This window comes from Lonchura striata, chromosome 36, assembly GCF_050655825.1.
Source record: "Lonchura striata isolate lonStrDom1 chromosome 36, ASM5065582v1, whole genome shotgun sequence".
In the NCBI taxonomy this organism is placed as follows: Eukaryota; Metazoa; Chordata; class Aves; order Passeriformes; family Estrildidae; genus Lonchura; species Lonchura striata.
Genome location: NC_140738.1, coordinates 284,555 through 300,000, shown reverse-complemented (window position 1 = coordinate 300,000; position 15,446 = coordinate 284,555). Strand labels below are relative to the sequence as shown.

Genomic DNA, 15,446 nt, shown 5'->3' with positions numbered 1-15,446 from the left:
TTTTACCCATTTTTGGAACCTTTTATTTCCGTTTTTTTTTGCCTTTTAAGGAGGTTTTGAGCCCGGATCTCTGAGGGGGTTTTGGGGCAATTTCCTGCGATTTTGGGACATTTTCAGCCCCAAACCTGGATTTCTGAGGAGTTTTGCTCCATTTTCCTGATTTCTGCCCAATTGTCCCATTTTTACCCAATTTTGCCTGTTTTCCCTCTATTTTCCCCCTTCTAACCTGATTTTCCCATTTTTCATTCCCTTTTATTTGTTTTTCCCCATTTCCCCAGGTTTTTTACTCAATTTCCCCCTTTTTCACCCCATTTCCCCCTTTTATACCCAATTTCCCCCTTTTATTTCATTTTTACATGATTTTTGCCCTATTTTCCCTTTTTTTACCCAATTTTCCCTCTTTTTTACATATGTTTTACCCAATTTCCCCGTTTTTCACTAAATTTCCAATTTTTTTCCAGATGTTTGCCCCATTTCCCCTTTTTACCCAATTTCCACCCTTTTTTACCTATTTTACCCAATTTCCCTCCTTTTAACATATTTTTTTCCCCAATTTCCCGCTGGTTTTACCCAATTCCCCCCTTTTCCCTGTTTTTTACCCAACTTCCCCTTTTTTAACCTATTTTTTACCCAATTTCCCCCATTTTTTACCCAATTTCCCCCTTTTTCCCCAATTTTCCCCCTTTTTAACCTATTTTTACCCAATTTCCCTTTTTTTTACATATTTTTTCCCCAATTTCCCCCTGGTTTTACCCAATTCCCCCTTTTTCCCTGTTTTTTTACCCAACTTCCCCCTTTTTTACATATTTTTTCCCAATTTCTCCCGTTTTTTACCCAATTTCCCCACTTTTCACTAAATTTCCCATTTTTCCAGATTTTTGCCCAATTTCCCCTTTTTTTCCCCAATTTCCCCATTTTTTTTGCCCCACTTCCCCGTTTTTACCTGATTTTTACTCAATTTCCCCTTTTTTATCCAATTTCCCCCCTTTTCCCCCAATTTCCCCTTTTTCCTCTATTTTTCCCCAATTTCCCTCATTTTTCCCAAATTTTTGCCCATTTCCCCTTTTTTCCCCCAATTTCCCCATTTTTTTGCCCCATTTCCCCCTTTTCACCTATTTCTGCCCAGTTTCCCCATTTTTCACCCTTTTTTACCGATTTCCCCTTCATTTACCCCATTTCCCCTTTTTTTTTACCATTTTTCACCAAATTTCCTTTCCTTTTTTTGCCCCATTTCCCTTATTTTTTACCTATTTCTGCCTAATTTCCCCTTTTTTTACCCCATTCTTCCTTTTTACCCAATTCCCCCTTTTTTTAAAATCCCATTTCCCCCTTTTTTTACCTTTTTTTCACCAAATTTCCCCAGGGTTTTTTTTTGTCCCATTTCTCTTTTTTTTACCAATTTCTGCCCCATTTCCCCCTTTTTTTACCCCGTTCTTCTTTTTTACCCAATCCCCCTTTTTTAAAATCCAATTTCCCCCTTTTTTAACCAAATTTCCCCTTTTTCCTCATTTTTCCCCTTTTCTCATTTTTCCCCTTTTCTCATTTTCCCCTTTTCTCCTCATTTTCCCCCTTTTCTCCTCATTTTCCCCCTTTCTCCTCATTTTCCCCTTTTTTTCCTCATTTTCCCCCTTTTCTCCTCATTTATTTTTCCCCTTTTTTCCTCATTTTTCCCCTTTTTTCCTCATTTTTCCCCTTTTCTCCTCATTTTCCCCCTTTTCTCCTAATTTTCCCCTTTTTTTCCTCATTTTCCCCCTTTTCTCCTCATTTATTTTTCCCCTTTTTTCCTCATTTTTCCCCTTTTTTCCTCATTTTTCCCCTTTTCTCCTCATTTTTCCCCTTTTTTGCTCATTTTTCCCCTTTTTTTACCCAATTTCCCCCTTTTCTCCTCATTTATTTTTCCCCTTTTTTTACCCAATTTTCCCCTTTTCTCCTCATTTTTCCCCTTTTCTCCTCATTTTTCCCTTTTCTCCTCATTTTTCCCCTTTTTTTACCCAATTTCCCCCTTTTCTCCTCATTTTTCCCCTTTTTTTACCCAATTTCCCCCTTTTTTCCCCATTTTTCCCTTTTTCCCCCATTTCCCCCCAATCCCCACCCCCTCATCTCCCCCTCCTCCTCCTCCATCCCCTCCTCCCCCCAACCCCCCGTTCATTTTGGGCTCAAACCCCCCAATTCCCGTTAAACTCCATTTTTTCATCATTCCCTTTTTATCCATTTTCCCATTTCTCCTCACTCTGAGCCCGAAGGACCCCCCCCCCCCTCACAAAATGGCGGCCGGCGGGGCTGCCCCGTCTCCCGCCTGCGCCGCGCGCTCCGGCAGCGCCGCGGCCGCCCCGCTCGCCCTTCCCCGCGCGCTTCCGGGTGGGCGGGCGCCGCTCGCGCTGCTGGCAGCCGCCTCCTCCAATCAGCGCGCGGCGCCGGCCGCTCGCAGCCAATGGGGAGGCTCGCCGCCCGCCGGTGGGCGTGGCCCGGCCGCGCGCTGCGTCGCGCCGCGAGCGGCTCCGCGCGGGCGCGCCGGGCTCGGAGCGCGCGCGCGCGGCGGGGGGGGCGCGCCCCCCCCCCCCCCAAACAAACTCCCGAATTTCGCCTTTTTGTTCAAAATTTAACACATTTAAAGAAAATCGCTCGCGAGGGGAAACCCGCCCCCAACGTTCCCCCCAGCCCGCCCCAGCGGCGGAGGTCGCTGCCCTTCCCCCCCCCGCTCCGCTCCCTCAGGTAAGGCGGGAATTGGGGGGGGGGGGGCGGCAATTGGGGTCCCGTTTGACCCGAATTGGGGTCCCAGTAAACCGAAATTGGGGTCCCAGTAAACCGAAATTGGGGTCCCAGTGACCCAAAATTGGGGTCCCAGTTATCTAAAATTGGGGTCCCCAAATTGGGGTCCCATTAAACAGAAATTGGGGTCCCAGTTACCCAAAATTGGGCTCCCAGTAAACCGAAATTGGGGTCCCAGTTTGGGGTCCCAGTTCCCCAAAATTGGGGTTCCAGTGACCCAAAATTGGGCTCCCAGTTACCCAAAATTGGGGTCCCAATTACCCAAAATTTGGCTCCCAGTTCCCCAAAATTTGGGGTCCCAGTAAACCGAAATTGGGGTCCCAGTTACACAAATTTGGGGTCCCAGTTTGGGTTCCCAGTTCCCAAAATTGGGGTCCCAGTTTGGGGTCCTATTAACGAAAATTGGGGTCCCAGTTTGGGGTCCCATTAACGAAAATTGGGGTCCCAGTTTGAGCCAGTTTGGGGTCCCAGTTTGGGGTCCCAGTTCCCCAAAATTGGGGTCCCAGTTACACAAAATTTGGGGTCCCAGTTTGGGGTCCCAGTAACCCAAAATTGGGGTCCCAGTTTGGGGTCCCATTAACGAAAATTGGGGTCCCAGTTTGGGGTCCCAGTTCCCCAAAAGTGGGGTCCCAGTTTGGGCCAATTTGGGGTCCCAGTTTGGGGTCCCATTTAATTGAAATTGGGCTCCCATTTAACCAAAATTGGGGTCCCAGTTTGGGCCCCCAGTTCCCCAAAATTGGGGTCCCAGTTCCCAAAATTGGGGTCCCAGTTACCCAAAATTGGGGTCCCAGTTTGGGGCCCCAAATACCCAAAATTGGGCTCCCAGTTCCCAAAATTGGGGTCCCAGTTACACAAATTTGGGGTCCCAGTTTGGGTTCCCAGTTCCCAAAATTGGGGTCCCAGTTTGGGGTCCCATTAACGAAAATTGGGGTCCCAGTTTGGGCTCCCAGTTCCCCAAAATTGGGGTCCCAGTTAAACGAAATTGGGGTTCCAGTTTGGGGTTCTAATTCCCTAAAATTGGGGTCCCAGTAAACCGAAATTGGGGTCCCAGTTCCCTAAAATTGGGGTCCCAGTAACCCAAAATTGGGGTCCCGTTTGACCCGAATTGGGGTCCCGTTTGACCCGAATTGGGGTCCCAGTTACACAAATTTGGGGTCCCAGTTATCTAAAATTGGGGTCCCCAAATTGGGGTCCCAGTAAACCGAAATTGGGGTCCCAGTTCCCCAAAATTGGGGTCCCAGTAAACCGAAATTGGGGTTCCAGTTATCTAAAATTGGGGTCCCAGTTATCTAAAATTGGGGTCCCCAAATTGGGGTCCCATTAAACCGAAATTGGGGTCCCGTTTGACCCGAATTGGGGTCCCAGTAAACCGAAATTGGGGTTCCAGTAAACCGAATTGGGGTCCCAGTTCCCAAAATTGGGGTCCCAGTTTGGGCCAGTTTGGGGTCCCAGTTTGGGGTTCCAATTCCCTAAAATTGGGGTCCCAGTTTGGGGTCCCAGTAAACCGAAATTGGGGTCCCAGTTTGGGGTTCCAATTCCCTAAAATTGGGGTCCCAGTTACCCAAAATTGGGGTCCCAGTAAACCGAAATTGGGGTCCCAGTAAACCGAATTGGGGTCCCAGTAAAACGAAATTGGGGTCCCAGTTTGGGGTTCCAATTCCCTAAAATTGGGGTCCCAGTTCCCCAAAATTGGGGTCCCAGTTTGGGGTCCCAGTTCCCAAAATTGGGGTCCCAGTTTGAGCCAGTTTGCGGTCCCAGTTTGGGGTTCCAATTCCCTAAAATTGGGGTCCCAGTTCCCAAAATTGGGGTCCCAGTTCCCAAAATTGGGGTCCCAGTTTGGGCTCCCAGTTCCCCCAGTTTGGGCTCCCCCTGACCCCCCTTTTCTCTCCCCTCAGCCTGGAGCTCCGGAGCCCCCCCAGCCTGAGAAGAGCCCCCCAAAAACACCCAAAAATCCCAAAAACCCCCCAAAATCCCCCCAAAAATATCTAAAAACCCCCAAAATCCCAAAAACCCCCCAAATCTCCCCAAACCCCCCCCAAAAACCCCCCAAAATCCCCCCAAACCCCCCAAAAATCCCCTCGAATTCCTCCAAAATTCCCCAAACCCCCCAAAAATCACCCAAAATCTCCCAAACTCCCCCAAAATCCCCCAAACCCCCCAAAAATCACTCAAAACCCCCCAAAAAATCACCCAAAACCCCCAAAACTCCCCAAAAATCCCCAAAACTCCCCAAAAATCCCCCAAAACCCCCAAAACTCCCCAAAAATCACCCAAACCCCCCCACCAGAATCCCCAAATTTCCTTTTTTGGGGGTCTGGACACCTAAACCCCCCCAAATTTTGGATTTTTGGGGTCAGGATCCCCAAATCTCACCAAATTTTGGATTTTTGGCTTCAGGACCTCCCAAATCTCCCCAAATTTCAGATTTTTGGAGTCAGGACCTCCCAAATCTCCCATAATTTCTGATTTTTGGGCTCAGAACCTCCTAAATTTTGGATTTTCAGGCTCAAGACTCCAAATTCTACATTTTTGACCCCAGAACCCCCCAAATTCCAGATTTTTGGGGTCTAGACCCCCCAAATTTCAGCTTTTTTGGGTCAAGACTCCCCAAATTTCAGATTTCTGACCCCAGATCCCCCCAAATTTCATCTTTTTTGACCCAAGCCCCCCAAATTTCAGATTTTTTGACCCCAGACCCCCCAAATTTCATCTTTTTGGGGTCGACCCCCCCAAATTTCATCTTTTTTGACCCAAGCCCCCAAATTTCAGCTTTTTTGACCCCAGACCCCCCAAATTTCATCTTTTTTGACCCAAGCCCCCAAATTTCATCTTTTTTGACCCAAGACCCCCCAAATTTCATCTTTTTTGACCCAAGCCCCCAAATTTCAGCTTTTTTGACCCCAGACCCCCCAACTTTCATCTTTTTTGACCCGAACCCCCCAAATTTCAGATTTTTTGACCCCAACCCCCCCAACTTTCATCTTTTTTGACCCAAACCCCCCAAATTTCATCTTTTTTGACCCAAACCCCTCAAATTTCATCTTTTTTGACCCAAACCCCCCAAATTTCATCTTTTTTGACCCAAACCCCCCAAATTTCATCTTTTTTGCCCCAAGCCCCCCCAAATTTCATCTTTTTGGGGTAGACCCCCCCAAATTTCAACTTTTTTGACCCAAGCCCCCCAAATTTCATCTTTTTGGGGTCAAGACCCCCCAAATTTCAGAGTTTTTGACCCCAAACCCCCCAAATTTCAGATTTTTTGACCCAAGCCCCCCCAAATTTCATCTTTTTTGACCCCAAACCCCCCAAATTTCATCTTTTCTGGGTCAAGATCTCCCAAATTTCAGATTTCTGACCCCAGAACTCCCCAAATTTCCTCTTTTTTGACCCGAACCCCCCAAATTTCATCTTTTTTGACCCGAACCCCCCAAATTTCATCTTTTTTGACCCAAGCCCCCCAAATTTCATCTTTTTTGACCCGAACCCCCCAAATTTCATCTTTTGAGGTCGAGCCCCCCAAATTTCAGCTTTTTTGACCCCAAGCCCCCCCAACTTTCATCTTTTTTGACCCAAGCCCCCCAAATTTCAGATTTTTTGACCCCAGACCCCCCAAATTTCAGCTTTTTTGGGTCAAGCCCCCCAAATTTCAGCTTTTCGGCTCCCAAACCCCCCAAATTTCATCTTTTTTGACCCAAGCCCCCCCAAATTTCATCTTTTGGGGTCGATCCCCCCAAATTTCATCTTTTTTGACCCGAACCCCCCAAATTTCATCTTTTTTGACCCGAACCCCCCAACTTTCATCTCTTTGGGGGTCCACCCCCCAAATTCCCTCTCCGTGACCGCCCAGCCCGGGGGTCCCGCCCCCCGCCCGCCATGGCCGACCCCATCATGGACCTCTTCGACGACCCCAACCTCTTCGGCCTCGACCCCCTCCCCGAGGACCTGGTGACCCCCGCGGCCGCCCCTCCCCCCGGCGACCCCCTGGCCGAAGCCTTGTGCCTCTCGGGGGCGCTGCACCCCTCCCCCCCGCCCCTCCCCCGCCCCCCGCCCCGCCCGCCCCTCCCCCGCCCCCGCCGCCCCTCCCCCAGCCCGACCCGGAAGTGCTGAGTCAGGGAAACCCCTTCATGGGGGTCTCCGCCCCTCCCCCGCCCCCCGCCAGCCCCTCCCCCACCCCCAAAATCCTCATCCTCAAAGCCCCGCCCCCCGGCCCCGCCCCGCCCAACGGCGGCAAGATCTCATTGGCCAAGGTGCTGGGGGCGGGGCCGGGGGGCGTGGCCTCGGCGGCGGGGGGCGTGGCCTCGGCCGGGGGCGGGGCCAAGGGGGGCGTGGCCGCGGCCCGGCAGGTGAAGCAGCTGCTGCTGCAGCCCCTGAAGGCCGGGCCGGGCGGCCCCGCGGCGGCGGCGGCGCACCTGAAACCCGGGCTGGGCCTGGGGCCCGCCCAGGTGAGCGGGGCGGGGGTTGGGGGGGGTTGGGGGGGGACAGGTGAGGTTTGGGGGGGGACAGGTGAGGTTTGGGGGGGGTCAGGTGAGGTTTGGGGGGGATTTGGGGGGGGACAGGTGAGGTTTGGGGGCCTTTGGGTGGGGTTTGGGGGGGGACAGGTGAGGTTTGAGGGGGGTTTGGGGGGGGACAGGTGAGGTTTGGGTGGGGTTTGGGGGGGGACAGGTGAGGTTTGGGGGGAGACAGGTGAGGTTTGGGGGGATTTCGGGGGGGACAGGTGAGGTTTGGGTGTGGCCAGGTGAGGTTTGGGTGTGGCCAGGTGAGCGGGGCGGGGGTTGGGGGGGGTTTGGGGGGGATTTGGGGGGGTTTGGGGGGGGACAGGTGAGGTTTGGGGGGGTTTGGGGGGGGACAGGTGAGGTTTGGGTGGGGTTTGGGGGGGGACAGGTGAGGTTTGGGGGGAGACAGGTGAGGTTTGGGGGGATTTCGGGGGGGACAGGTGAGGTTTGGGTGTGGCCAGGTGAGGTTTGGGTGTGGCCAGGTGAGCGGGGCGGGGTTTGGGGGGGTTTGGGGGGGGACAGGTGAGGTTTGGGAGGGGACAGGTGGGGTTTGGGGGGGTTTGGGGGGGACAGGTGAGGTTTGGGGGGGTTTGGGGGGGGACAGGTGAGGTTTGGGAGGGGACAGGTGGGGTTTGGGGGGGCTTTGGGGGGACAGGTGAGGTTTGGGGGGGTTTGGGGGGGACAGGTGAGGTTTGGGGGGGACAGGTGAGGTTTGGGTGGGTTTGGGGGGGGACAGGTGAGGTTTGGGGGGAGACAGGTGAGGTTTGGGGGGGGACAGGTGAGGTTTGGGGGGGGTCAGGTGAGGTTTGGGGAGGGTTTGGGGGGGACAGGTGGAGTTTGGGGGGCATTTTGGGGGGTTTGGGTGTGGCCAGGTGGGGTTTGGGGGGGATTTGGGGGGGTTTGGGTGTGGCCAATTGACTTTTGTCTGGGTCCAGTTGACTTTTGGGTGCTCCAGTTCAATTTTGGCTGTGTCCAGTTGAATTTCGGGTGCTCCAGTTGATTTTTGGGTGGCCCAGTTGACTTTTGGCTGTGTCCAGTTGACTTTTGGGTGGCCCAGTTCAATCTTGGCTGTGTCCAGTTGAATTTCGGGTGCTCCAGTTGACGTTTGGGTGGTCCAGTTGACTTTTGGGTGGTCCAGTTGACTTTCGGGTGCTCCAGTTGACTTTTGGCTGGTCCAGTTGACTTTTGGGTGCTCCAGTTGACTTTTGGCTGGTCCAGTTGTCTTTTGGCTGTGTCCAGTTGACTTTCGGGTGCTCCAGTTGACATTTGGGTGGTCCAATTGACTTTCGGGTGGTCCAGTTGACTTTTGGCTGTGTCCAGTTGACTTTCGGGTGCTCCAGTTCAATTTTGTCTGGGTCCAGTTGAGTTTCGGGTGCTCCAGTTGACTTTTGGGTGGTCCAGTTGACTTTTGGCTGGTCCAGTTGTCTTTTGGCTGGTCCAGTTGACTTTCGGGTGGCCCAGTTCAATTTTGGCTGTGTCCAGTTGACTTTTGGGTGGTCCAGTTGACTTTCGGGTGCTCCAGTTCAATTTTGGGTGCTCCAGTTGACTTTTGGGTGGTCCAGTTGACTTTTGGGTGCTCCAGTTCAATTTTGGCTGTGTCCAGTTGACTTTTGGCTGGTCCAGTTGTCTTTTGGCTGGTCCAGTTGACTTTTGGCTGGTCCAGTTGACTTTTGGGTGCTCCAGTTGACTTTTGGCTGGTCCAGTTGACTTTTGGGTGCTCCAGTTCAATTTTGGCTGTGTCCAGGTCACCTTTGGGGTTGTGACCCCCTTGCCCTTTACCGTCCCGCCCTGACCCCTGACCCCTGACCCCTGACCCTCCCCCCTGACCCCTTCCCGCCCCGCAGGCCGACTCCAAGCGCATCACCCTGGTCCTGCAGCAGCCGCCGGCGCCGGGCGCGGCGCCGGGCCAGCGCCACGTGGTGCTGGGCACCCTGCCCGGCAAACTCCTCCTGCAGGGCGCCGCCGCCGCGTCCGGCGCTCCGGCCAAGGCGGCGCCCGGCGCTCCGGCCAAGGTGGTGACCATCCAGCTGCAGGTGCAGCCGCCCGGCCAGCCCGGCCAGCCCGGCGCGCCGCAGAAGATCCAGCTGGTGCAGGCGGCGGGCGCGGCGCCGCTGGGCGTGGCGCCGGTGCCGCCGGCGTTGGGCGGCGCCGGGCAGCGCCTGACCGTGCCGCTCAAGGTGGTGCTGCAGCCCCAGGTGAGGTTTGGGGTGGTCAGGTGGGTTTGGGAGGGTTGGGAGTGGTCAGTTGGGTTTGGGGTGGTCAGTTGGGTTTGGAGTGGTTGGTTTGGGGTGGTCGGGTTTGGGGTGGTCAGTTGGGTTTGGAGTGGTTGGTTTGGGTTGGGAACGGTCAGGTGGGTTGGGAGTGGTCAGTTTTGGGGTGGTCAGTTGGGTTTGGGAGGGTTGGGAGTGGTCAGTTGCGTTTGGGGTGGTCAGTTGGGTTTGGGGTGGTTGGGAGTGGTCAGTTGGGTTTGGGGTGGTCAGGTGGGTTTGGGGTGGTCAGTTTTGGGTTGGTCAGTTGGGTTTGGGGTGGTCAGGTGGGTTTGGAGTGGTTGGTTTGGGTTGGGAACGGTCAGGTGGGTTGGGAGTGGTCAGTTTTGGGGTGGTCAGTTGGGTTTGGGGTGGTCAGTTGGGTTTGGGGTGGTCAGTTGGGTTTGGAGTGGTCAGCTTGGGTTTGGGGTGGTTGGGGGTGGTCAGTTGGGTTTGGGAGGGTTGGGAGTGGTCAGGTGGGTTTGGAGTGGTCAGGTGGGTTTGGAGTGGTCAGTTTTGGGGTGGTCAGCTGGGTTTGGGAGGGTTGGGAGTGGTCAGTTGGGTTTGGGAGGGTTGGGAGTGGTCAGTTGGGTTTGGAGTGGTCAGTTTTGGGGTGGTCAGTTGGGTTTGGGGTGGTCAGTTGTCCTTGTGGGTGCTCCCTCACCGTTTTGACCTCACTGACCACCCCTTGATGACCACCCCTGGATGACCACCACCCTTCACTGACCACCCCTCACTGACCACCCCTTGATGACCACTCCTTGATGACCATCCCTCACTGACCACCACGCTTCACTGACCACCCCCGGATGACCACCCCCGGATGACCACCACCCCTCACTGACCATCCCTCACTGACCACCACCCTTCACTGACCACCCCTCACTGACCACCCCTCACTGACCACCCCTGGATGACCACCCCTTGATGACCACCCCCGGATGGCCACCACCCCTGACTGACCCCCCGTCCCTCCCCAGGCCTCCTCCTCCACCGGCGCCTCCACCGCCGGCCTCTCGGTGGTCAAAGTCCTGAGCGGCGCCGAGGCGGCCGGAGCGGCCGGAGCGGCCGGAGCGGCGCGCGGCGCCGCCGACGAGAGCCGGCGCCTGGAGCACCAGAAGAAGCAGGAGAAGGCCAACCGCATCGTGGCCGAGGCCATCGCCCGGGCGCGCGCCCGCGGCGAGCAGAACATCCCGCGCGTCCTCAACGAGGACGAGCTGCCCAGCGTCCGGCCCGAGGACGAGGGCGACCGCAAGCGGCGCCGCAGAGCCGGCGAGCGCGGCGCCGGCCGGGACGAGCGGCCGCGGCGCGGCAAGGGCGGCCAGGCCGGCGGCAAGAGCAAGGCCAGGGGCAAGGCCAGGTGAGCGCGGCGCGGTGGTGGTGGTGGTGGTGGTCAGCGTGGTCTTGGTGGTCATCAAGGGTTGATGGTCATCAAGGGTTGGGTTTCATTGTGGTCTTGGTGGTCAGCAAGGGTTGGTGGTCATCAAGGGTTGGGTGGTCAGCGTGGTCTTGGTGGTCAGCAAGGGTTGGGTTTTGTTGTGGTCTTGGTGGTCAGCGAGGTCTTGGTGGTCAGCAAAGGTTAATGGGCATCAAGGGTTGGTGGTCATCAAGGGTTGGGTTTCATTGTGGTCTTGGTGGTCAGCAAGGGTTGATGGTCATTGTTGTCTTGGTGGTCATCAAGGGTTGGTGGTCAGCGTGGTCTTGGTGGTCATCAAAGGTTGATGGGCATCAAGGGTTGGTGGTCTACCATCAAGGGTTGGGTTTTGTTGTGGTCTTGGTGGTCAGCGTGGTCTTGGTGGTCATCAAGGGTTGGTGGTCATTGTTGTCTTGGTGGTCATCAAGGGTTGATGGTCATCATGGTCTTGGTGGTCAGCGAGGGTTGGGTTTCGTTGTGGTCTTGGTGGTCATCAAGGAGTGGTGGTCATCGAAGTCACTTGGTCAGTTGGTCAGTGAGTCGCTCTGGTCAGTTGGTGAGTTGGTCACTCAGTGGTCAGTTGGTCACTCGGTGGTCACTCGGTGGTCAGTGGTCACTCAGTGGTCACTCGGTGGTCAGTTGGTCAGTTGGTCACTCTGTCCGCAGCACCATCACGCCGGTGGTGGGGAAGAAGCGCAAGCGCAACGTCTCCTCGGACAATTCCGACTCGGAGGTGCTCCCGGCCCCGTCCCCGCGCCGCGACGACGACGCCACCGTGCAGGTGACCCCGGGGGCGTGGCCAGAGGGGCGTGGTCACCTGGTGTGGTCACCTGGGGGTGTGGTCACCAGGGTGTGGTCACCTGGGCTTGGTCACCTGGTGTGGTCTCCTGGTGTGGTCACCTGGGGGTGTGGTCAGATGGGTGTGGTCATCTGGTGTGGTCACCTGGGTGTGGTCATCTGGGGGTGTGGTCAGCGGGGCGTGGTCATCTGGTGTGGTCACCTGGTTGTGGTCACCTGGTGTGGTCACCTGGGTGTGGTCACCTGGTGTGGTCACCTGGTGTGGTCACCTGGTGTGGTCACCTGGGGGTGTGGTCAGCTGGGTGTGGTCATCTGGAATTGGTCATCTGGGGGTGTGGTCACCTGGTGTGGTCAGATGGGTGTGGTCACCTGGGATTGGTCACCTGGGTGTGGTCACCTGCTGGGTGTGGTCACCTGCTGGGTGTGGTCACCTGGGATTGGTCACCTGGGTGGGTGTGGTCATCTGGGGTGTGGTCATCTGGGTGGGATTGGTCACCTGGGATTGGTCACCCGGGATTGGTCGTCTGGGGTTGGTCACCTGGGATTGGTCACCTGGTGGGTGTGGTCACCTGGTGGGTGTGGTCACCTGGGGGCGTGGTCATCTGGGTGGGATTGGTCACCTGGGCTTGGTCACCTGGTGGGTGTGGTCACCTGGGGGCGTGGTAATCTGGGTGGGATTGGTCACCCGGGATTGGTCATCTGAGGTTGGTCAGCTGGGATTGGTCACCTGGTGGGTGTGGTCATCTGAGGGGTGTGGTCATCTGGGGGCATGGTCACCTGGGATTGGTCATCTGGGGTTGGTCACCTGGGATTGGTCACCTGGTGGGTGTGGTCATCTGAGGGGTGTGGTCATCTGGGAACGGTCACCAGGGTGGGATTGGTCATGTGGTGGGTGTGGTCATCAGGGGGGTGTGGTCAGCTGGGATTGGTCACCTGGGTGTGGTCAGCTGGGATTGGTCACCTGGTGGGTGTGGTCACCTGGGGGGTGTGGTCACCTGGGTGGGCGTGGTCACCCAGATGGGCATGGTCCACCAGGTGGTCACCTGGGGTGGCTGGAGTCCCCAGGGCAGGTGGGGCTACCTGGGTGGGCGTGGTCACCCGGGATTGGTCACCCGGGCGGGCGTGGTCTGAGGGCCCCGCCCCCCGCAGAAGCGGCGCTCGAACCGCCAGGTGAAGCGCAAGAAGTACACGGAGGACCTGGACATCAAGATCACGGACGACGAGGAGGACGAGGAGCTCGACGTCACCGGGCCGGCACGGCCCGAGCAGCCGCCGGCGCCGCCGCCGCCCGAGCCCGACGGCGCCGAGGCGCTGCCCTCCATGCAGTTCTTCGTGGTGGGTGCCCATCTTCATCTTCCTCATCTTCATCTTCATCTTCATGTTTTTCTTGGTGGTCTTCATCTCCATCATCTTCATGTTCTTCATGGTCTTCATCATCTTCATCTTCATCTTCATCTTCATCTTCATGTTCTTCTTGGTGGTCTTCATCTCCATCATCTTCATGGTGTTCTTCATGTTCTTCATCTTCATGGTCTTTGTGTTCCTGAGGCGCTGCCCTCCATGCAGTTCTTCGTGGTGGGTGCCCATCCTCATCTTCATCTTCATCTTCATCTTCATCTTCATCTTCATCTTCATCTTCATGTTCTTCTTGGTGGTCTTCATCTCCATCATCTTCATGTTCTTGGTGGTCTTCATAATTTTCATGTTCTTCATCATCTTCATCTTCCCAAGGCGCTGCCCTCCATGCAGTTCTTCGTGGTGGGTGCCCGTCTTCATCTTCATCTTCATCTTCATCTTCATGTTCTTCTTGGTGGTCTTCATCTCCATCATCTTCATGTTCTTGGTGGTCTTCATCATCTTCATGTTCTTCATGGTCTTCATGGTTTTCATGTTCCTGAGGTGCTGCCCTCCATGCAGTTCTTCGTGGTGGGTGCCCATCTTCATCTTCACCTTCATCTTCATCTTCATCTTCATCTTCATCTCCATCATCTTCATGTTCTTGGTGGTCTTCATAATTTTCATGTTCTTCATCATCTTCATCTCCCTAAGGCGCTGCCCTCCATGCAGTTCTTCGTGGTGGGTGCCCATCCTCATCTTCATCTTCATCTTCATCCTGTTCTTCATGTTCTTCTTGGTGGTCTTCATCTTCATCATCTTCCTCATCTTCTCCACCACTTTCATCATCTTCTCCACCTTCGTCCTCCTCATTTCCACCACCTTCACCTTCATCTTCTCCACCTTCATCTTCCTCCTCCTCATCTCCACCACCTTCACCTTCATCTTCTCCACCTTCATCCTCCTCCTCTCCACCACCTTCACCTTCATCTTCTCCACCTTCATCTTCCTCCTCATCTCCACCACCTTCACCTTCATCTTCTCCACCTTCATCTTCCTCCTCATCTTCTCCACCTTCACCTTCATCATCTTCTCCACCTTCATCTTCTCCACCTTCATCTTCATCCTCCTCATCTCCACCACCTTCACCTTCATCATCTTCTCCACCTTCATCTTCACCTTCATCATCTCCACCTTCATCTTCTCCACCTTCATCTTCATCATTTCCACCACCTTCACCTTCATCTTCTCCACCTTCATCTTCATCCTCCTCATCTCCACCATCTTCACCTTCGTCATCTCCACCACCTTCACCTTCATCATCTTCACCTTCATCCTCCTCCTCCTCCTGCAGGAGAACCCCAGCGAGGAGGACGCGGCCATCGTGGACAAGGTGCTGTCCATGCGCGTGGTCAAGAAGGAGGTGAGCGGCCGGGGCGGGGTGGCCGGAGCGGCCGGAGCGGCCGGACGTCCGGCCGGCCTTCCTCACCTCCTCCTCCTCCTCCTGGTGGTCCTCAGCTGCCCTCGGGTCAGGTGGTGGAGTCCGAGGAGTTCTTCGTCAAGTACAAGAACTAGTGAGTGTCCGAGCGGTCATGGGTGGTCACTGGTGGTCACTCGGGGTCGGTGGTGGTCACTCAAGGCCATTTATGGTCATTTATGGTCAGTTGTGGTCATTTATGGTCACTCGGGGTCAGTGGTGGTCACTCGGGGTTGGTGGTGGTCACTCATGGTCACTTGGGGTCATTTATGGTCAGTTATGGTCAGTTGTGGTCAGTTATGGTCACTCGGGGTCAGTGGTGGTCACTTGGGGTCATTCGTGGTCACTCGGGGTTGGTGGTGGTCACTCGGGGTCACTGGTGGTCACTGGTGGTCACCTGGGGTCATTTATGGTCATTTATGGTCAGTTATGGTCACTCGGGGTCACTGGTGGTCACTCAGGGTCAGTTATGGTCAGTTATGGTCAGTTGTGGTCATTTATGGTCACTCATGGTCACTCGGGGTCACTCGGGGTTGGTGGTGGTCACTTGGGGTCATTTATGGTCAGTTATGGTCAGTGGTGGTCAGTTATGGTCACTCATGGTCACTCAATGGTCACTCATGGTCACTCATGGTCAGTTATGGTCAGTTATGGTCAGTTATGGTCAGTTATGGTCACTCATGGTCACTCAATGGTCACTCATGGTCACTCATGGTCAGTTATGGTCACTCGGGGTCACTCGTGGTCAGTTTGGGTCATTTTTGGATATTTTGGGGTAATTTTTGCCCAATTTTTGGGTTTTTTGGGTGGTTTTTGCTCATTTTTGGGTGGTTTTTGCTCATTTTTGGGTGGTTTTTGCTCATTTTTGGGTGTTTTTTTCCCATTTTTGGGGATTTCGGGCTGGATTTTTCTGA

At 54.8% G+C, this 15,446-nt stretch overlaps 1 protein-coding gene across 1 annotated transcript in view; it reads left to right on the top strand.

Annotated features, from left to right (window-relative positions):
* Positions 1-6,878: 6,878 nt before the first annotated feature.
* LOC110481137 (ATP-dependent chromatin remodeler CHD8) overlaps positions 6,879-15,446 on the top strand; it is a 56,149-nt gene continuing 47,581 nt past the window's right edge. The window contains exons 1-7 of the mRNA XM_085565389.1: positions 6,879-7,211; positions 9,107-9,457; positions 10,489-10,868; positions 11,589-11,703; positions 12,870-13,055; positions 14,410-14,478; positions 14,574-14,629. Coding sequence (XP_085421515.1) covers positions 6,894-7,211; positions 9,107-9,457; positions 10,489-10,868; positions 11,589-11,703; positions 12,870-13,055; positions 14,410-14,478; positions 14,574-14,629 — 1,475 coding nt within the window. The 5' untranslated portion in view covers positions 6,879-6,893. The remainder of the gene's footprint in view (positions 7,212-9,106; positions 9,458-10,488; positions 10,869-11,588; positions 11,704-12,869; positions 13,056-14,409; positions 14,479-14,573; positions 14,630-15,446) is intronic.